General features: G+C 37.4%; 3 protein-coding genes and 1 pseudogene across 4 annotated transcripts; 2 read left to right on the top strand and 2 right to left on the bottom strand.

Annotated features, from left to right (window-relative positions):
* Window positions 1–1,030: 1,030 nt before the first annotated feature.
* LOC121797965 (metallothiol transferase FosB-like) lies at window positions 1,031–2,219 on the top strand. The gene is made up of 3 exons (XM_042196756.1): window positions 1,031–1,390; window positions 1,465–1,570; window positions 1,773–2,219. Exons 1-3 carry the CDS (start codon window positions 1,239–1,241, stop codon window positions 2,037–2,039), a joined length of 525 nt encoding a protein of 174 aa, XP_042052690.1. The 5' UTR covers window positions 1,031–1,238; the 3' UTR covers window positions 2,040–2,219.
* A 3,453-nt stretch (window positions 2,220–5,672) lies between these two features.
* LOC121800232 lies at window positions 5,673–6,446 on the bottom strand (annotated as a pseudogene).
* A 5,672-nt stretch (window positions 6,447–12,118) lies between these two features.
* LOC121798959 (uncharacterized protein At1g15400-like) lies at window positions 12,119–12,777 on the bottom strand. Its single transcript, XM_042198244.1, has one exon. The coding sequence runs from the start codon at window positions 12,635–12,637 to the stop codon at window positions 12,263–12,265; it is 375 nt and encodes a 124-aa protein (XP_042054178.1). The 5' UTR covers window positions 12,638–12,777; the 3' UTR covers window positions 12,119–12,262.
* Window positions 12,778–19,627: 6,850 nt separating this feature from the next.
* Window positions 19,628–22,173, top strand: LOC121799618 (DNA replication complex GINS protein PSF1-like). 2 transcript variants are annotated; one of them, XM_042199034.1, is made up of 7 exons: window positions 19,628–19,761; window positions 20,300–20,405; window positions 20,990–21,057; window positions 21,130–21,324; window positions 21,413–21,575; window positions 21,679–21,825; window positions 21,915–22,173. In XM_042199034.1, the coding sequence occupies exons 2-7, from the start codon at window positions 20,331–20,333 to the stop codon at window positions 21,939–21,941; spliced, it is 675 nt and encodes a 224-aa protein (XP_042054968.1). In that variant the 5' UTR covers window positions 19,628–19,761; window positions 20,300–20,330; the 3' UTR covers window positions 21,942–22,173. The 2 variants fall into 2 exon arrangements, with proteins under 2 accessions (XP_042054968.1, XP_042054967.1); XM_042199033.1 differs by having other exon boundaries at window positions 20,293–20,405.
* Window positions 22,174–22,413: the final 240 nt, after the last annotated feature.

The following is a 22,413-nucleotide window of genomic DNA, read 5'->3' as shown; positions in this document are numbered from 1 at the left end:
TTTTATTTATACTCAATATTTACAATTCATGGCATTTCATTTTTTATATATTTGATAAACACCAACAATTAAATAAATTAATTGTATTTTTTAATTTATTTTATTGGCTAGCTTGTCTACTATGATGGTACTACAATTTTTTAGCCCAACATTGCACTCCATTTACATGTCACATATTTGGTTTAAATACGAGTTGATAACAAAAAATAATAATCCAATTATGATTAGTTCACAATCTCAGTCATCGACGTGGAATCTACGTGTCAAACATAAAAAACATCCTGTACAAATCAATCAGGGATGTCAATGTAGCCCGCAACCCGTGGACTGACCCGAATAGCCCGCCAAATTTATAGGATTAGGGCTGGAAATTTCTAACCCGATAAAATTAAAACCCGATTAGTCCGCACCCGATTAACCCGCGACACGTTAGGGCTAGACCCGAAAACCCGATAAAATTTCTATTATTCTGTTTTTTATTCTTAATTCGTCACTTCATTGATTGATTTTATAATATAAATAACTAAAAAAATAACTTTCAATTTTATATTAAATGTACAAATTATATATTATATTTTTATTAATATAATAATTGATAAATAAATTAAAAACTTCAAATTCACTTTAAAAAATATTTAAATTTCTAAAACATGCATTAAAATTTCACGAAATATCTCAAATATTAGTATTTGATCATGTTTATGATTGAGTTTGACCATATATTTCAAATTTATCATAATTAAATATTTTACATTTTATGAATATAACTAATTTTCATCATTATTTATTGGATTGATCGCATGTTAATCTTATCGGTAGCAACCAGATTAACTCGCTGGGCTAGCCCGAAACCCGAGCTTTTAGGTTAGGGTTGAACTTTTACAAACAGAAAGAATTCACGACCTGAGTAGTCCGCACCCGATTGACCCGCAACCCGAGTAGGGCCGGCCCGATTGACCTCCCTAAAATCAAGCACCTCATGAACTAAAACTTCTCTATAAATATCGTTGCACTCCACCATTTCTGCCGATCCATCGCTTCCCTTTCTCTCTCATCGATCTATATCTCTCTCTCTCTCCTCACACACAACACGCAGTAGGCGGCGTGTCTCCCACCTTTCTCGATTTTTCCTTACCTCCATCCCAGAATCTTCTCCTAATTCAATTGATTTCATAGAGATTTTGGGGTAATTTTCTTATTAGTAACAAAATCGGAATTTTTAGATTTTATTGTTGAAGATGAAGGACAAGGCAAACCCATTGCGCCTCTCTTCCTTAAACCACATCTCCCTCGTTTGCAAATCAGTCGAAGAATCCGTTGATTTTTACCAGAATGTTCTTGGCTTTGTGCCTGTGAGAAGGCCTGGTTCATTTGATTTTGATGGAGCTTGGTAATTAATTAATTAATTAATCAAATCACCCAAAAATATTTGCTGAAATTGAATACTTATTGTTGTTTTTGCAGGCTGTTCGGTCACGGGATTGGGATACATCTACTGCGATCAGATGATCCTGAAACAATGCCTAAAAAAACTGTGATTAATCCCAAGGATAATCATATCTCTTTCCAGGTAGCTCAATTGATTCCATAATTCTTCATATTTTTGAGCGAATTGAACATGAATTGAGGTTGATGATAACGTTTTTTGGACTATTAATTGATTGATCACATAAAAAGGATGAACAGAGGAATGTCCATTTTCAACATTATCAATCACAATTCACAATCATAACAAAAATTTAATAATAATAATAAGTTTAATTTGATGGCAGTGTGAGAACATGGCGATGGTGGAGAAGAAGCTAATGGAAATGGGGATTGATCTGGTGCGGCAGAGAGTTGAAGAAGGCGGGGTGTACGTGGAGCAGCTGTTCTTCCACGATCCCGATGGTTTCATGATCGAGATATGCAACTGCGACAACATCCCGGTTATACCATTGGCTGGGGAAGTTGTACGCTCGTGCTCGAGGGTGAACCTGGAGCTGAGCCCGCAGCAGCCGCAGCCGCAGCAGATCCATCTCCCCGTGGTACAACCTTAGAAAGTAGCATGTTAGGTGGGGGTTGTACGTCAGCGACGTTATTAGAAATGTGATTTGGCCAACTTTATTTTTTGTCTGTTTGTAATTTTCTTCACTTTTGTTATTGTCTTTTTTGTTATGGCTCTTATAATAAGATGCTTTTGATCTCTCTAGATCAAGATAGGGGATCCATTTTCACTACTCTTTTCTAGTATTCCATGCCAACCCAAATGATTAATTTCTTTTTTCTGTTGTTTTGTGAAGATAATAATACTTAGTTAAAATGAAGAGAAGGTAAAGTAAGAGAGAGAATAATATAGAAGAGATAGAAGAGAGTCGTATCTACATTATTCTCTTACTTACTTTACTTTCTCACCACTTTAATTATTTATTATCATTTTTCCCAAACACGTGCCGAAAATCAGTCAATCACTGGAGATGAGACGAAGGGAATACTTAAGAGCATTCATAGCTGGGCGCCCTATACCAATTTATAATCCGTCACGTCAGCATTTTATAGTCCTACTCATTTACCTGCAGTGGGGTGCCCTATAGCCCCCTATCTTTTTAACAACTATTTCCTCCGTTCCACAATAAAAGTCACATTTTGTTATTTTGGTTCGTCTACAATAAGAGTCACATTTCACTTTTACCATAAATGTTAAGTATGCCTCACATTCCTTTAACTCACTTCACTCAAATTTTATTATAAAATCAATATAAAATAGTGGGTCTCAAATTCCACTAACTTTTTCAAATCAGTATTTTTTGTATTTCATAAAACACGTGCCCACACCAAATGTGACACTTATTGTGGACTAATGGAGTATTTTGTATTTATTTTTACTTTTATTAGTATTTGAATATAATAAAATTGCAAAATATACATAAATTTAAGATTACAATTTTAAAATTTTTATTTTATTTTAAAAGACGAAAAAGTACAATATGAATCACTTTAAAAAAACTACAATTTCAACAACAGTTACGTGACTAAATTTCTTCAATCATGTCAGACATGAGGCGAGCATGGTCTTCTTGATTGTGCATTGAGACATATGCCACTAGAACCTCATTGTAGCCCATCGGTAATCCTCGAACGTGGGGCGAGGTCGCCACACCAGAGCTAGGTGTAAACTACAATTTCAACAGCAGTTACGTGACCAAATTTCTTCAACCATGTCAGACATGAGGCGAGCATGGTCTTGTTGGTTGTGCATTAAGACCTGTGCCGCTAGAACCTCATTATAACCCATCGGCAATCCTCGAATGTTGGGCGAGGTCGCCACACCAGAGCTACATGTAGCTTCCTCATCGCCCCAATCGGTGACTCTTGTACCTACATCATCGACTATCTTATTATGCAAGATGACGCACACATACATGACATCACGATAACGTCATTGTACCAGAATCGAGCTTGTACCTTGCACTATTGTCCAACGCGCTTGGAGCACACCAAATGCCCGCTCCACATCCTTCCGTAGCCTCCTGCCATTGAGCAAATAAAACTTTCTTCTGGTCCATTAGGTAGGTGATCGTCTTCACAAAAACAGGCCACCTCGAATATATGTCATCGGCCAAGTAGTACCCATATGATGTCGGCATCCATTTGAAGGGAACTCGATGGGCAGGCCATTGCCATTGCATTGTTAGGTGAAGAGATACGATGTGTTCAGGGGGTTGATGTCGTTGTTCGACCCGGCCACACCGAAGTAAGCATGTTAGATCCAGAGTCGATGGTTAGTGATGGCTTCAAGGATCATCATCGGATGGCTGCCCTTGTATCCACTAGTAAATTGGCCTCTACATGCGTTCGGAAAATTCTTCCACTCCCAGTGCATACAGTCTATGCTTCCCAGCATTCCAGAAAATCCATGCATCCTCTCGTGTAAGTTCATAATGGACTAGCAATCGGCATGGGTGGGCCTTAAAAAATACGTGTTCTGGAAAGCCTCCATGACTCTCATGCAAATTTCTTCAGTCACTCGCGACCAGTTGTCTCCCCGACGGCGATGTGAAGATACTCGTAGAACATGTACGTCGTGGTGTCATAGGCCAACTGACGTAGCGCAACCGTCTATTTCTGCAACGGCGACAGTCCAAGTCTACTGATGTCGTCAGGCCGATACATGAAGTATATATCGCGTGCCTCAAACATGTGAACAAGGCACAGAAAAAGATCTCAACGCATTCTAAATCGGCGGTGAAAAACCGTTGGGTACTGTTAAAATTCTTAAAATCTTATCCCACATCAAATTAGGGATTATCCTAGCCCCTCTATATAAGTGTGGATAACCCTCCCCCTTATAAAGCCTTTTAAGGGGTGAGTGACCCATTGTGAGTGGTCCATTTCTAATATGGTATCAGAGCAGGCCCAAGTCGATGATGGATTTTATCTCTTTATCTCTTCTCTTGCCTACCCATGTGATGGAAGTCCGATGTGTCATTCCAGCCCACACGTGAGGGGCATGTTAAAACTCTTAAAATCTTCTCCCACATCGACTTAGTGATGATCCTAGTTCATCTATATAAGTGTGGATAACCAGATCCCTTATAAGGCATTTTAAGGGGTGAGTGATCCATTTCTAATAAGTACCACCGTGGTTTATCAGTAAAATAGTCTGCGAACAGACGTTGGTGAGCTACGTGATGCTCGCGGTGGACAAAGGTCCGACGACGGATTTGCCTTGGCCTTGGGACCTGCTCTGCTTGTTCACTCTCATGCTCACGCTCCATTTCGGCCAAGCAATCGGTCGCGACCCTATTCACGCAATCGAATATGGCCCGAGTCAAGGCTGAGTAACACCCTCCGTGGTAGTGAGGTCGTCATCGGGATTCATTCTGATAAAGTGAGAGAGAATTGAGTTGGTGAAAAATGAATGGAAAAGATGTATATTTATAGATAAGAAAATACAATAAAAAAAGGAAAACGCTTTGCATCGTCCGGATCTATCATCTAAAAGTAATCGGGTGTGCAACAGTAACCGCGACTCCTAAAGTGGAACGGAGGGAGTATAACTTGTTATTTATGCATAAATTAATTAATATTTTTTTATGATCAACAAATATGGGTTTCTCATCTATATATATATATACCGGTTCCGCCCAAATCCTGTATAAAATCCCCATTCTCTTTGCTGCCAAATTTGAAATACCCAATTCAAAGAAATTAAATTTTCAAATCCCCGTTCAGGAAATCAAAGTGTCAAAATCCAACCTTGGAGAGAATGTTCCTGATTTTCCCCAATTGGCCCCTCTTCCATATATCCATGCCCAGATTCCCCCGATACACTGGCAAGATCAAACTCAGCCTCGGCCTTGTGCTCAGCTGCAGCCTCCCCTCCCCAATTACTCACCTATGGGTTTAGATTTTCTTGCAATGAGTAGTGAATTTCACTACCCGGGTAATGTTAGAGTTGACCCGCCTAATTTTCTTGATCAACCTCTTTATCCATAAGTTTTAAGTTTTTGTATGCATAAAGGCTCAAACACATTGGAGAGGAATTCAGGATCACGGATTAATTTTAGAATTTTTGCATGCAACAACATTTTGACGCTACACTCAAACTCAAGTTTGATACCAATTATCTATGGCTTGTAAGAGACATTGAAGTTCGATCCTTCTATTGAATCATGCTTTAAAAGGCCAGTCTAACATTTGGAAGGACAAGATTGTTGATTCAGCATGAATTAACATGTTTTTTTAAAAGCAAACAACTACTATACAACAAATGTACCAGTATCCGTAGGAAGGTTGACTTTTCAGTCCCATTTTCTCCGAGCATCACAATAATTTGTGAATCAGTGAATTCACCCTCCACAACCCTGAGCCTGAAGTTTCCGCGCATCATTGTCATGGTTGGATACTTGTATCTTGCACATGTTTCAATTTCCTCAGAGCTTCACTGTGGAGTCAGTGCAGCTTATGGGAATCGTCATATATCTCAGTTGTCCATATACACTACTTTAGGACTTACCTTGAGAGGTTTATATCTAAACCAAAGATTTTCAGTTGGCACAAATCCAGCCAGGAAAATATTAATTCCATCTTTTACAGAGAATGGAAGAGTAACTGCCCCATATTTACCAGGTTTCTTCCCATAAAGGCAGCATATGAAGTCCGACGAATAGTCAAGCACACTAAGATCATGCTCTACCACGATCACATAGCTGAGAAAAAGATGATAAGTCAATTTTCATTCTTGGATAGTTAACACAAAAAATGAACATCACTTACTTATTAGGTCGAACCAATTCGGGCAACTTTTAGTCTTTGTTTAACAGATAGATATCTGCATTCTGTAGTGCAGCAGAAGCTATTGCAAACCTCAGAAGCTCTCCACCAGATAAATCTTCCACATTACGGTCCATAAGCAGAATCAACTCAAGGTTAGCAGGCAACTTCTTGTTTCGTATATCTCGCATTATCTGCCAGAATAGGTAATCTGCCAAAATAACCCAGAATTTCTTGCCAATCAGGAGGATTCTGCCCAGAGGAAAAATGTCAAGGAACATGTTGAACTCATTCCAAAGGAAAATGGATTAAAATTGAAGGGTAGGTGAATAGGTAAAGAAATTGATTAAAATTAAAGCGTCCCAGAAGTTAGGTTTGGCCTTCCCAGATAAAGCCATTGTTTCCCACGAGGCCCAGAACTTGCCCAGGTTTCGGTACAGGTAAACTGTGAAAATGTTGGATAATTTAGAAATCAAGCAAGTTGCCTATCAAAGAAGAAACAGACCTTTGCAATTAAAAGGAGTTAGGTCCAAAGCAATGGTTTGTATCCTTTTCGGAGTCGATATGCCGCCGTTTCTGATCCGACATCTCTCTCTGTTCAACTGATTTGGTTTCTGACTCTGATTTCAACCTGTCTGTAATCAAAATCAAGAAAAAACCGTAACCCTAATTAAATTCAGCTGATATATATTGGCATTGGAAGAGGTAAAGGCGCGAAATTAGGGAGATTTTGTTATAAGAGCACCGGCACCCGCCGTGCCGACGGCAAGAGCACGAGCAGCCGACGTGGCATGCTCTGATTGACCGTTGGTTTATCATTTTTTTTGTTTTTTAATTCAAAAAAATCTGAAAAATTCAGATTTAATAAAAAATATTTTCTCACTTCTCAATAAAATATATCCATTTTTTCCACACTTTCAATTTATTTTTTCATTATTTTTATCCCAAAATTCACACTTTCTTCTATAAATATCTCAATTTCAACCAAAAAAAATCACATTGTACCAAACATCTCTCTCAACCTCAATTTTTAGGATTTGAATTATGTAATTTTTAATTTTTAGGATTTTAATTATGTAATTTTAATTTTTTAGTAATTTGTAATAGTATTTCGGGTATTTTTAATGCATTTTAATATTGTGGAAATGTTTTTAGTAATTGAAGTATTTAAATTGAATAATAGAATGATGGAGCCCTTGTGCATGCGAAGAGCATGGATGTGGGTGTTGTGCTCTTATGGAAGAACATAGAGTAAAAAATAAATAAAAGTGCGTCCGGACCCACATCCAAGAACATGGATGTGGATGCTCTAAAGATTGGTGAGAAAGGCTAATCGTTTATTTGGCCTTATAAGATTGGTTGATATTTTGTTCAGGGGTTTGAATTAGGCTCACAACTCAAAAAAAAATTGTCAAAAATGGAAATAACTCAACTTAGTAGAGATATCATAAAAAATAATATGACTCAACTTAGTTGAGACGAGTGGAGTACTAGTTTATAGTGAAGTAAGAGTTTCACTTAATTTGTGTAATGAATACTATGACTTGTATGGGTCCTATTTCATTACTATGAAGTGATACTCCCTCCGTCCCCTAAAAATTTGTCCCATTTTTTTTATTTCCGTCCGTCCCACAAAATTTATCCTATATCACTTTTTACCGTTTTTAGTAGTAGATCTCATATTCTACTTACTCATTCATACTCACATTTTATTATAAAACTAATATATAAAAGCAGACTCACATTCCACTAACTTTTTCAACTCATTTTTCATTATATTTTTTAAACCCGTGTCGGGTCAAAGTGGGATAATATTTGGGGATTCCACTAACTTTTTCAACTCATTTTTCATTACATTTCTTAAAATCCGTGTCGGGTCAAAGTGGGATAATATTTGAGGGACTGAGGGAGTATTGTTTTTTTTATGAATGTATAAGTATATTGATTGCAAATTGCAACACTATCATATATCCTCGGAATTAAATTAGTCTTGTGACTGGATGATGGAAAACCTCTATGTCTTAATTATTATTTTGTACCTTACTATTATTGTTTGGTTGTGTTCCATAAATTAATAACTATAATCGGCTGCTAATTACCTAACAAAACCGATTATTTGTTGCCGGGATTTTACATTTTTGCCCCTCTAATTAATGTTAGTACTTAGAGCATGAATAACGCGGAGGGCCGGGCCGCAAATCGCGAGTCCCGGCCCGTCCCACGCGTTAATCAGAGGAGAGGCACAGCCCAGGCCGGTCCCGGGGCCGCGTTCCCGGCCTAGTGCCCGTTACACGGCGCGGGACGTGACACAACGCTGCCCAGCCCAGGGTTATTTGTGTTCGGGCCGGGCCGCAACCGATTTTTAATTTTTTTTTAAATTCATTTTTTTTATAAATACTACTTCATTTTCATACACATTCAACTTCACATTCAACTTCAAATCTCTTCCTAAAATTTGAAAAATGCCTCCTCGTCAAAGAATATTCGAAGATCAAATGTCCCGGTTGTTAGCAGAGGCGGTACCGGCAATCCAAGAAGAAATCAACAACGAAGTTGAACGCTACCACCAAGCTGCTATTCAAGCTTGGAATGAACAACAAACCCGGGTACCACGTACCCGGATGTATATTCACTGAGACCGTGAACAAGCTGCCTTGCGGCTTTTCACGGATTATTTCTCTACAGATTCGCGATGAGGTGATCAGATGTTCCGTCGTCGGTTCCGGATGCGGAGGCCTTTGTTCCTACGCATTGTCAACGCAGTTGTAGCTCGTGACACGTATTTCTGCCAAACTACCGATGCTGTGGGTCGGAAAAGTATATCGACGTTGCAGAAATACACGTCTGCCATTCGTCAACTCGCTTACGGAACTACATCAGATATGTTCGATGAGTATCTTCATGTAAGCGAGCCTACTAGACGGTAGTGCCTCGGTAGATTCTGTCGGGCAGTCGTCGAAGCATTCAAGGATACGTACTTGAGAAAGCCAACGACCGACGACGTTAGGAAGTTGATTGACATGCACGAGCGGGTCCACGGCTTCCCGGGGATGCTTGGAAGCATCGACTGTATGCACTGGCAGTGGAAGAATTGTCCAACGGCTTGGAGAGGACAATACACTAGCGGGCACAAGGGCACACATCCCACGATTGTGTTGGAGGCCGTTGCCGACCAACGATTGTGGATCTGGCATGCCTACTTTGGTGTCACGGGGTCCAACAACAACCTCAATGTGTTGAACGAGTCTCCATTGTTCAACGACTTGTGTGCCAGGCGAGCACCGAACGTAGAGTTCACGGCCAACCACTGTCGGTATAGTATGGGGTACTATCTGGCAGACGGGATCTACCCTCGATGGCCCGTGTTCGTGAAGACTATCACAGCTCCGACAACCGATCGGAGGGCAATGTTTGCCCAAAGGCAAGAGGCGGCTCGGAAAGATGTCGAGCATGCATTCGGAGTCCTCCAAGCACGGTGGGCTATCGTGAAGGGAGCGGCTCGTGGTTGGCAGCGCTCACGCATCGCCGACATCATGTATGCATGTATCATAATGCATAACATGATCGTTGAGGACGAGCAAGATAACGTCACTTTGTGGAGCGACGATCCGCTCGCCAGCACCGGGAGTGACTACATTTTCACCGACCCGCCCGTGCAGGGCCTTCCTCCCGACATCCGCAATGTCATGGCCCGTTCAGCTGAGATGCGCCAAGAGGAACAACACACTCGCCTCCAAGCCGATCTAATCGAAGAAATTTGGACTCGCACCAACGTTTTCCGGCATTGGCTTTATGTTTTTATGTATTTTATTTTTAGTTTAAAAATTTCTATGTTGTAATTTTGCAGTATTCGGCGAAATTAAATTTTCCGTGTTATAAATTTCCGGCATTTTTTATTTTACGTTTAAAATAGGTTGGAGTTGTGAATAGTATCATTTATTAGTTGCGGCCCGAGTTGCGGCCTGCAGGGTTAGAGCAGTTGGGGCCTGAGCCGCAACTGTAGAGGAATGATGACGTGGAGTGGACTTGGGGCCGGAAATGGGGACGAGGTTATTTATGCTCTTAGTACTAATTTTATTTGGTATTATAGCTGTCACGTGTCAATTGTCATGCCGCATTAATAACTATAATCGATTGCTAATTTGTAACTAAACCGATTATTGGTGACTAGGATTTTACATTTTTGCCCCTCCAATTAATGTTACTAGTAATGCCGCATTATCGAAACAAATAAAAATGGCATCCCATATTTTCTGATTATGTGTCTAATTATTTTATAACAATTAACATTATTTTGATGTTTTGTATAGTAAGTAATTGGTGACACCTTTTTCTTCATTGGTATGGAAAAGTTGAACTAAACCAGATTGTGTTTGAATATTTTGAGTGATTTAGAGTAAACCAGATTGGTGTTAATAATATAGTGTAGGTTGGTATTTATTAGTTTTATAATCTTTTTCTACTTCTAAGTTTAAAATAGAAGTAATGAAATTTAACTCAGAAATCTCACTTTTAGAAGTAAGGGTCCAAATTTTGATAGTTAGAGAAAGACGTATTATGGTATGATAAATACGATATATCGAATTTACATGTGACAGTCTATACCAAATCATATGATTATCGTTACTAACACTACTAAAATTAATTGAATTTATTGGACACTTATTGCAACTTTCATAAGTATTTGGATTTATATATATGGGCTTATTGATTTAACACATTTATACACTACCTACATTTTTTTTTTGGAATTACATAATCATACAAAGGGGCACTAATTTTTGTAGATGATTTGAAATCAAAGTTAGTTAACGATTAGTACTATCTCAAAATACTCTTTCAAGTTATTATGCCTATACGCATCATCAATATTAGATAAATGATTACATAAAGAAGAACATATCCCATGTACTGTACATATGATTATATGAATCTAGCCAAAAGGGGAATGAGAAATAAATAGATAAGAATAATTTAAATTTTAACATAATCTCACATATCTCCAATTAATTTAGTTCCTCGGATTTAGATTAATTGTGAAATTAATTGATAAAGTTGACGTGCACTAGAGTTGACAAGTTCTCCCCATTTTATTCTCTTTTTGTCTTTTTTGTTTTAGGTCATAAATTGAAGGTTAGGTCATAAATGATTACCTAACTACCATTAAATTATGAACCATTTTGTCATAGTGTAGACCATCTTGCATGATTGCATTCATTATCTTAGGAAATACTGTAATGATAATAAATTATTGAATGTAAACGTAAAGGTCCTTCATTTTGTGTATATCCTATATTCACCTACTTCATTAACAAGATCCTTATTTGGCTCTTGTGTTTCTAAATTAAGTTTGTTTAAACTACTTTATGTACCCAAAAATGTTGTGGAATTTATTTATTTGGCTTATGGAGCAGTTATTTTTTAGAATACCAAAAAAATTGAATCAAATATTTCTATATCAAATTGAAACAATAAACCTCGTTCTTATTTAATTATATAAGTAATAGTAGTAGCAATAAAATATGAATTCATGGCCATTGATAATCATTAAGGGCCAAATGAAGCAACATAGGACACTAAAATGATTAGCAATGAATATTTTGTTCTTTATTTGTACTCAAATTCTGCCCCTGGAAAAAATACTATTATAACCAGATATAGCAAATATCGATAATACAATGTGATACAAAAGAATTTAGACAATCTTCATCCATTAATCCGATTTCCCCTCACATAACGAAAATTTGTGGTAACTGGTAACTAATATTTTTACATATTATAATTCCCAATTTTTTTTTCACAATTAATTGCGTAATAAGCAAGTGGAGTATAAAATTTTCACGAAAATCACGTGACCACACGATTATAGGAAAAATAGATTTACTTGAACATTGATTTTTTTTAAAAGTCGAAAGATAACAACATATTTTACATAAAACTAATAAAAAGATAAAAAGAAAGAAATCGTGATTATAGGTTCGCAAAATTAACCGCCACCGCACCGGAATCACATCACGCGCTTGGCAGCCTTGGGCGGCCGGCGGCGCGTCTTGCCGCTGTTTCCGAAGGCGCCGCAGAGTCCGCAGGCGGAAACCCTAGGGGACGGCGGCTCGAGCGGCGGCGGAGCTCTCCCCGCGCGGTTGGCGCGTCCGCCGCTGGATCGGCTCCTCTCGATTGCGATTCCGCCGCTTACAGCGAAATTCTCGGCGGCGGATGCGGATTTTTCCCCCGATTTGAGGTTTTGAGATCTCTTGTTTTTGTATTCTTCCTTTTGTTGGTCGGCGAGCTTGTTGAGCTCTCCAGAGAGGAATTTATCGTCCCATACGAATCCAGAGGATCCTTGTCTCCTGAATGATACTGCTGATCTCTGCAACCCTGCCATCTTCAATTACTCTCTCTCTCTCTCTCTCTGTGTGTGTGTGTGTGTATATATATACACCTCGACGGAGGCTGGGGTTTTGAGGAAGGATTTTGATTTTGGGGGAAATTGTTTTGAGTTAAATATGATCTGTTACTATGTGTATATTTATTTATATACACACAGGTTTGTGCGCGTTTGTATTAATGAATTAGTAATAGATGATGACGAAACCTGCATTTTTACATTTCAGCCCCTTAAAATATTATTTTTTGCGCCAAATTAAAAACTTATTTTGGGGGAATGCCCACAATCTCCAATTTTATTTGGCGGAATAACTTAAGTTAAAAATTGGAATATAATTCTGACTATATAATTAATTACTACGCGAATGAATATTTGTGTGTACATTGTTTGGTATATCTTCATATAATTACGTTAGCAACGCCGTTTAAGTAATTAATTTCCAACCATTTCAGTTTTCTCTTGGTTCGGTGGGAAAGCCATGAACTTTGTATTCAAGAATTAAGCTAACAGTAAGACAATAGGAAGTTGCATAGAAATTACAAAAATAAATCATCATCAGTTTGCTTGTAAACTAAGAAAAATTGGATAATGAATTGAGCTCTAAAAAATTATTGAAGACATTTATTTATTTTTAAATAGAAATATAAGGCCATCCACAACGCTGTTCCTATACCGTTCCTATACCGTTTCTTAAACCACTATTTGAGGGCCCCAATGTACTTTTTTACTCCATTCCTTAACTAAGGAATGGAACCTGCAACCCTTCGTTCCTTAACCGTTCCTTAAATTACTATTCATTCAATTTCATTTTTTTTTATTTCCAACCCAATTCAATTTAAATAAACACACTTTAATAAAAAACAAACACACTTTATTAAAAACATAAAAAACACAAAATAAAAAACACACAATTAAACGTGGGAAAATAAAAAAACTACTCATCCGGCGAATCATCCTCCGGAGGCAGTCGAGGTTGAGGGGGAGTCGGAAGGCCAAGTTGTGCTGCCATATACACAATTCCGTTCCACCAGGCCGTGAATTGGGCGTACGAGAAGCGGGAAGTGTCCGCCATTGTGGCGGTCATGTACGCCACCATAAGTGTGTCCGAGCCTCCCCGCGAGCCCGATCCCGAGGCCGACTGGCTTGATTCGCCTCGGCCCTTCCTCGCTCTAGCCGTCTTCGCCGCCTTCGTCCCTTGCGGCCGACGGCGCCCACGGCTGGATCCCCCGTATTCGTCGGGCGTTGGATCCCCCGTACCCCCCAAACACCTGCGGTGTACCCTCGCTGGCCTCACCGGTGTCACCAGACGAGTAGTGGCCGCTCGCCGTGCGCTTCGTGCGCTTTGAGGTTGAGCCCGAGCTCGAGCGGACACCGCCGGCCCACCTTTCCTCGTCCTTGACGAGCTGCCAAATGTCAACATATTTGAACTGTAGACCGGTGTCCTGGTAGAAGACGCGCAAAGCCGCCCTCAGAATGTCGGCGCCCGAAGCTCCGCTTTGGTAGTTCGCCGCTTCGGCCGAGTAGATGCCGCAAAATTTTTTGACCTGTGCGTCGACTCGGCCAAAGTGAGCACGGAGCATTGTATATTTGCGCTTCCGGGCCCCTTTCGGCTTAGTCTGGTGGTAGACATCACGGACCTTTTCCCAGAAGCACTTGGCGGCTTGTTGGTTCCCGACGATGGTATCGTACGAGACGGTGAGCCAGGCGGTGTACACCGCCTTAGTTTCTTCGTTGTTGTACGGATGCCGGTCCAGATCCTCCAGTTCCTCCTCCTCCTCCTCCTCCTCGGGTGCCTCAGACGCAGCCCTAGAGCTTCCACCGCCTCGGCTTCCTCCCTGGGTGGGTTCTACGGGGATATCCTCCCGAATCTGGGACAAACCCTGAGAAAGCCGCGAGCCGGGTGGTCGAGCGTAGGCATCCACATTGAAAGTGGGTGGTTGGTACCCACCCGGCGTCGCCGACCCCTGGGTGCCCGGCGTCGACGACCCGGAACCACCTAGTGTGTTGTACATAGTCTCCCAATCGCCGAATGCGTTGAGTTCCCACCCACCGGAGCCGCCACCGCCGTAATTCCCGTCGCCGGACATTTTGTGAAGGAGATTGAAATAGAAAATTGGAGTGGAATTGATGTTGGTTTAGGAAGAGTAGATGTGTAGTTGTGTGTGAAATGTAATAAATTAGGTGTATTTATAGAATAAGAAAATAAAAATAAAAATAAAAATAATTAAAAAAAGTTAAAAAAACGGTAATATGACCGTTTTAAAAAAAATTATAAAATATATTTTTTTAAAAAAATTAATTATTGCGTCATCGCTGACGTGTCCCACTCGCGGGCCGGCGAGTGGGAAGCACGCACGAAGCGGGGAGTGCCACGTCGCCCGAGCGCGTGGCGGCACAAGCCGTGCCGAGTTCCGTGCCGTCGCAACGCGTTCCGCGGCGACGGTGCGCCGCAACGCGTTCCGCGGTGAAACCGTTCCGGTTGAACGGCACGCGGAACGCCGGCGGCACGCGTTGCGGGTGCCCTAAAAAAGCCAGATTAGAATAATTCAAAACTATATATAGGCTAAAGCCGCCAAAAAAGTGTGAACCAGAATTGGACTTTCGTACTCCAAAAACATCTGCATTATATGGTTATCATATAGATTGAAATCTGGTTGGTATTAATTAATCCAGAAAAAAGGATCTGGTTGTTGTTTTTGGATGATTCTTAAGAATGTTTTAATCCTTTTGGATGATAATTGAGTGAAGGAAGTCTAGAAAAAATCATGGAGAATCTCTATATGTGCATTATTGTTTTTCAACTAGCCCATCTTCTCTACATCAAAATTATAAATTAAGTTACATTTTAAATTAATATGTGATACATCCGTGCATATAAAGGGGTGGATTATAAAGTATTTAATCAAAACAAATTACTATTAACTAGTAGTTCAAAACGTAAGAGACTAAGAGAGTTTATATTAGATAATGGAGTAGAATTAATGGATACCGGTTGTGGATCAAATTTCTAATACTCCTTCTGTCCCCAAATAGTATGAACTTTGGTTCGGCACGGGTTTTAATGCATTATTGGTGAAGTAAGAGAGATAGATAGTGAAAGATTTTTAAGTATTGTTAGTAGATAATGAGTTCCATCTCATTAGAGAGAAGAGAGTTTTCAAAATTGGAATGATACGATCGGAATTACAAAGAGAAGGAGGCGAGATTAAGGTTTTTTGAAATCATAAACACTATGCGTTTCAACCCTCTTTTGTATTATGTGAAAAAATGAAGTAGTATTTAGTAAATAAGCATTTGCTTAATTGCCTTCAACTTAGTCATAAGGCAGCGACTAGTATTTCATTAAAATTAATGACAATTATATCATGTTTGTCGCGCCGACGTGTTCATATAAGGACCACACCTGACCTTAAAAACATAGCATTTCCATTCAGTAATAAAATTCTGTTTCAAAATCAATTCTTATTTTGTAGTAGTATAAATTAATTAATTACATACGTAAAATATATCTAAATTAATGTATTAATCAGGAATAAACCCTTTTTATCACATGGATTTTACAAAAACTAAAAACAATACATTATCTTGATTAATAAACCGAGACGTGTGATTAACTATCAATGTTGATTATTTTTTTATAGTCAAAACGGTGATTGAATCAAATTAATTAATGGAAGATATACAGTTGTGACAACGATGATTGGGTTGCCGCCTTTTATGATCGCTTCATTATTCAGCTTTTGAATTTGGTGATTGTTTCAAATCTCTCTAAGATTATGAATATCACAAATTCTCCAACTTAATCACCACATTTATTTAATTGTCAATAATGTCATCATCACCTTATCACTTTTGTCTCTTCTAAGTGAATCAAGTGATAAGATACGTATCAGATATTCTACTTGGGCACAATTTTTTTTAAGATAAATACTAAGAAACTAATATAATCATGATTACCTAGGTTAATTTTGGACTCAGGGATAAATATTTCAAATATATGCACTATAATTTTGATGGTGCAGGTTTTATAGTAATAAACATTACTTATAAAATAACTTGAGACTGTGAAGGCCAACTGCAATTAGTTAATGGGGGTGGCAAACTGCCATTAGTTGGAGTTTTTATAGTAGTATATTTGACTTTTATGTATTAATAGCATTTAAATTATTATTGTAAAATCCAAGTGTGTTTTGTCCCGCCAAAACAGTGGGAAGCTCCTAATGCATTCAATTTATTGAACTCTTTTCTGACCAATTGTTATTTTTTTAGCTCTATTAGGACTGGGAAAAAAATACTGAAATACCAGCCTTATCGTATCGAAAAAATATCAAAAATACCGAACTTTTGGTTTACCGTGATTTTCGGTATGGTATAATACCTTACCGAAATCTTTCGGTAAGGTAACGGTATGAATTTTCATATACCGCGGTATACCGCTTCACACTGAAGTTCGGTATGTACCGTAAATTAAGGTATATACCGTAAAATATAAATTTAATAGTATAAAATATATTTTATATATTTTTTAAAATTATAAAATTTATTGTGAAATATAAATATAATTATGAATAAAATATATGTAATATATATTTTTTAAAATAAAATATAAATAATATTCTAAAAACCCAAATTATCTATTTTCATTTATGTTGAAAGTAAGTTATACCGCAAAAGTACGGTATACCGTACTATACCAAAAATGAGGTACTGCATCGGTATGGAAATTGGTCATACCGAAAATAAGGTATACCGAAGTTCGGTATACCGAAAATTTTGATAAGGTAAAGGTATGATTTGTTCGCATACTGAATTTACGGTAAAATATACGGTATGGTGGTTTCGGTAAGGTATACCGTACCTACCCACTGCTTTATTACTAAAAAGTAAAATTCCCTCGAATGCAACTTTTTGCAAAGATAGGTTTGAAATATATGATAAAAAGGTTAAGAATTGACAAGGATATTTCATTTCACGTTATATTAATATAATACGTAGCCAAGTTCCGTAAAATATGGTCCGTGATTAATAAATTAATTCAAAGCGAAGCATATATTTAAATTCCAATCATTTTCAATAGTTTTTTGTTCTTTTTTAAGTATTAAATAATATTGGGTCGTTACGGACTTGAATCTTATTAAAATAAACGATTATGTTATATACCATGCACTTAAATAAAGCAGTATACTTTTTTAAAATTATGTGTGGCACATAAACTATTACCAAGTCAAAAACAAGTTTAACTAGTCAAATTCAACAATTTTAATTTTTCAGTTAATGCACCTTTATAACGTTGAAAATGTACTCTGTATTTTTTTTGTCTTGTTAGACACTCGTCATCTGTCTATAGAAAACTTAATGTCGACTAGAATAATCACAACTTTAATAAATAATAATAATAAAATAACATTCATGACATCTTTGAGTTTTCTATCCTTTATTAAGTCTAGATAATTAAGAAGTTTGTGATGCGTAAACATATGATTTTATAAATAAACATATGCTCGTTGCCATTTCAATTAATTAGAATGGTATCTTTTTTCTAATTATTTGTTTTATTTCTCCACTAAAACAAAAGTATAAAACTACTTATTGTTTATCGAAATATGTAGTTAGCTCCTAGCTCATTCTCCAAATGCCTTTTTTTTGTTGTTAATACTATTGCTATTGTTTTTAGTCAAATGGCCATTGATTCGGTTGAATTAATATGTTTGTTAATTTAGCATGCATTTTTTAGTTGTATTTCGTTGATTAGACACGTAATTCAATCGCCTTTATTCAATAAATTTAGCACAATTCAATTAGTAGTTCATACATGATTGACTTATTGAAACCTTATGCAATTATGCTGTGGGACTTTTGGTTGCTTATTATTTGAACTTATTAATTTTGTTCCATATTCCAGCCTATACTTTGAAAAACCAGGTTTGGTCTATTTTCTTCTATTTTTTATAAATAGATGAAAAAGAGATTCCTTTGCATTTTCTGCTATATAGAGTTTAAACTATTTTGGAATGTAAAAAGCATAACTGGATTACGTTTTGATATGGAAATTGTTAATAATCAGTCGAGTTAACTGCCTCTTGATTAACAAAATTTAATTTAAATTGAGTGATTATATTAGTGATTACATTGCATCCTATTTAAATTTTATCATTGAGAGAAATTAATGATATGTACCATATCCTATTAAGTTTCATTTTAGCCACAACTATTTCTATGTATTGCATTTACATCGCACGAAGGGATATTATGATTATCTATAATGTTCGGATGCCTTGAATCATTACTGTTTGCCGACGCTATGGTATGTTTCTGTTTTGAGCCTTAATTGGTGTATTAGGCCTAGTTCATCTCTTGTTTGCTGGGTGATAATTTGACTATCAAATTGGATCGAGAAATAAAAAAATAAAAAATATATTTAACTACATCCAAAACAAAAAATATGAAAATTATCATATGAAATTTATTTTAAAATTTTGATTTTTTTTCAATTTTAAAAAATCAATCCGAATCAAACTCGGGATGTGAATCATATGATATCTGAAGGTGAAAAAAACCCGATTTGAAATTCTAAAACACATTTAATAATTCATTTAGTTCATTCCGATTATTCGAATCACAAATATTTTATCCACTTCTATTTTGGAGGCGAAATCCAATTAAAAGAATATTGCATACCACTACGGCACTACGTCATCAAATCAATTACTCCGTAGTAAAAAACATTTATTAATTGTCACAAATCTGTATATTTTTCTTCAATGTCATATATATTTGCTCCTCTTCCATCTATTTTGTTTCATTAATTCAAAATATGGTTATACATAAATTTAGAGATTGACTATTGTAAAAATTACTAGTACTACCATATTTTTTGAGCTAGTCAGTATTCGGCCCAATCGAAACCATTTATAAGCCCAGCCCATTATATTTTCAGCGGCTAAGTTTTAACATCTCCCGCCAAAAAGTATGCTCAGCCAACTTAGCAGCCAAATCTCTCTCTCTTCATCAGCTCAGCTCTGATCTCAATTTCTCGGCCATCGAGTTCACCTGATCTCTTCATTTATCGAAGATCTGTTATCAGAATCTTCCGCATTCCTCAGTTTCAAATCTCAGAAACGGTAATCGCTAGTTGATGGATGAAAAACTTTTTTATTTTGCGTTATTCTTTTTATTTTATACAATCTTAAATAGTAGTCCGATATGATTTATTTTAGAAGGTCTAATTGACACGATTTGGAAAATCGAAACGTGTTTGATTGTTTGTTTCGGTTTATTTAGTGTTCGCAGCGAATTTCTTCTGGTGTTCATTTATTTGATAGAAACGAAAATTAGGGAAGAAACACAGAGTTTAACGATTATACATTTTTCTGCTGATGAGAGTTGAGTATCTGAGTGTGGTGTGTGCATTTAAATTTTTATGGTTGGGGGCCAGGGATGGGTGACGATTTACCTTTACTGTTGTTTCTCTCCATTCCATCAGCTGTCATTATTTTTTAAATTATCATTATCTGCTTGTTTCACTCAGTGTTCTTATTTGTTTCTGTTATTCTGTATCAATTTCGTTCGTTTTATTCCTGTTGATCGAGGAGTTTTTTCGCTGAGGAATTTTTGTACCTATCGTGTTTGATGAAAACTAATGTTGCTGTCAGGCTGCAGAAAGTTGAATCCGTTTGGAATTTGAGGAAAAATGTACGGGAGAAAAGCAAGTGAGTTAGTGAAGGAATTTGCTATTGTTGAGCAAGGGCAGATTTTTACTTTCAATGTAAGCAACATAGATCTTCAGAGTATGTGGAGCCTGATTTGCATTTTTATTGGCCTTGTTATAGGCCTGAGTGACTTTGACAGTTTGACTAATGATTATATAGAAAATACGTGTGTTTGTTTGTGTATTTGGAATGAGAGGATTATCAGTCCACTTTAATGCTGCAGACTGCAGCAGTAAAATGCTAAAGTAAATGGTTACAGTAACATTTTACATTATAAGAGTTTCAAACTTTCGAGTTTGTACAGTGTGGAAGAGTTGCTTTGTCTATGGAAAAATGGAATTTAGATTGAACTTAGTTTGGACAGCAATATGATTGATCATTGGCTTGTGGCTACCACATTGCAATTTTTCTTGTTCTTCTGAACTATGATCCCCTTTCTTTTTAAATTCATTATTATGAATTAACTAGTTTTACAATCAAGTGTAGATGACCATATAGGTGGAATATGACAAGTCAACCAAGCTATCTATATTACTCAGCATGATTATGCCTTTCTTTTCAGGATCCAATTGTGATTTTTTGTCCGTTCCAGTTCTTTGTACTTATTTGAAAATCGACATCCGTTTCTTTGTTTACACAGAATGACCTTTTCGCTCAAGTGCTGGAAGAATGTGATGGGCATCTCCTTCACCTTCAGCCTTTAATGAGGTAAGCTTTCTAGTGCATTGTGTATTGGTACTTGTATGTTGCCTTTTTTCCCATAACTTTTGATGATACCAGGAAAATACAAGAGCACGAAGATAAACTGAAAGATAAAAGTAGATCACAAGAGGAAATCGGAACCTCAGAAGATGAAACGAGTAAATCTCAAGCTGAGAAGACACTAATCCAAAATGCTCTAAAATCTGATCAGTTTGGGGCACTGGTCCATCACCTTTCACTGGTTCGGAATAAGCGTTGTCTAATGGCTTATGTGTGAGCAATCAGAACTTACTCTTAGGGACACTTTTATTTAACCGCCTTGCCCTCATCATGGCCTACATCACATTCTCTGATTTTATAGATACAAAAGGGCAGAAGTCATCAGAAGCTTGGGATGGATGGTCGACAGCGTGCTTCCTGAAGAAATTCAAGAAAAACTCAGTACTTCTGAAAAAGAATATTTCAAAAATCATGCTGCAACTCTACAATCGTACATGGCAGAACTCGATCTTCATCTGACTGTGGTAACTAACTTTCTGCGCCCGCCCAACCTTTTGCATTGTATGTGATAATGTTCGAGATGGAGGGTGTGTCGTTTAGTCTTTCTAATGTTAAGGCGATATACAGGATATGATTCCCCCGAAGGATCCCTACATAAAGGTGAGAGTTCTCGATGATATTGGCGAGATTGCACTGAGCGATCAAGTAGCCAACTTAGCGCGCCATGCTATAATGTTCCTGCGAAGAACTGATGCAGAGCAATACATCACTCAGGTAGCTCTGCAACTTGTATATATCTAATCACTTGTTTTTCTTTTGGGTTGAAACTGTGTTGTAACTTGATAGCTTATTGATATGAGCAGGGCCAAATGGAAGAGCTCACAGGGTGATTTGATTGGAGTTTGGAGGTTGTATTGTTTGAAACTGTTCCATGTTTTAAGCTTAAGTAGAAACCAAACTGGTGGAAGGTCCATTTTTCTTACACATGTCAACTTCACATGCACCATATTATGAGATTCGTATGTCAAATTATCAATGGCTTGTATGTGTGTGTGTGGTGCACGCGTCAAAGCTATGGATGTAATGGTTTAATAATTTATTGAAATTGTGCCTAAATTGTTACGCCGTGGATTTTCATCAAAATTCAACTTTCACATTGGTCGCCTTTTCGTTGTACAATGAGGTATTGAGGTCATAGAGTCAGAGATGCACTATGGAAAAGCATCGTGAATTTATTAGGAGAACATAGGGCTTATCTGAACATGTGTCGGCTGCAGCTAAAAACAAAACCAGACAGAAATGAAACCAAAAACCATGGCCATCTTCTGACACTTGAACCAAAACAACATCTTTTGTTGATTT

The sequence above is a fragment of the Salvia splendens genome, chromosome 4, assembly GCF_004379255.2.
Source record: "Salvia splendens isolate huo1 chromosome 4, SspV2, whole genome shotgun sequence".
Classification (NCBI taxonomy): Eukaryota; Viridiplantae; Streptophyta; class Magnoliopsida; order Lamiales; family Lamiaceae; genus Salvia; species Salvia splendens.
The sequence above is the reverse complement of the archived record's forward strand: the minus strand, read 5'-3'. Positions and strand labels throughout refer to the sequence as shown.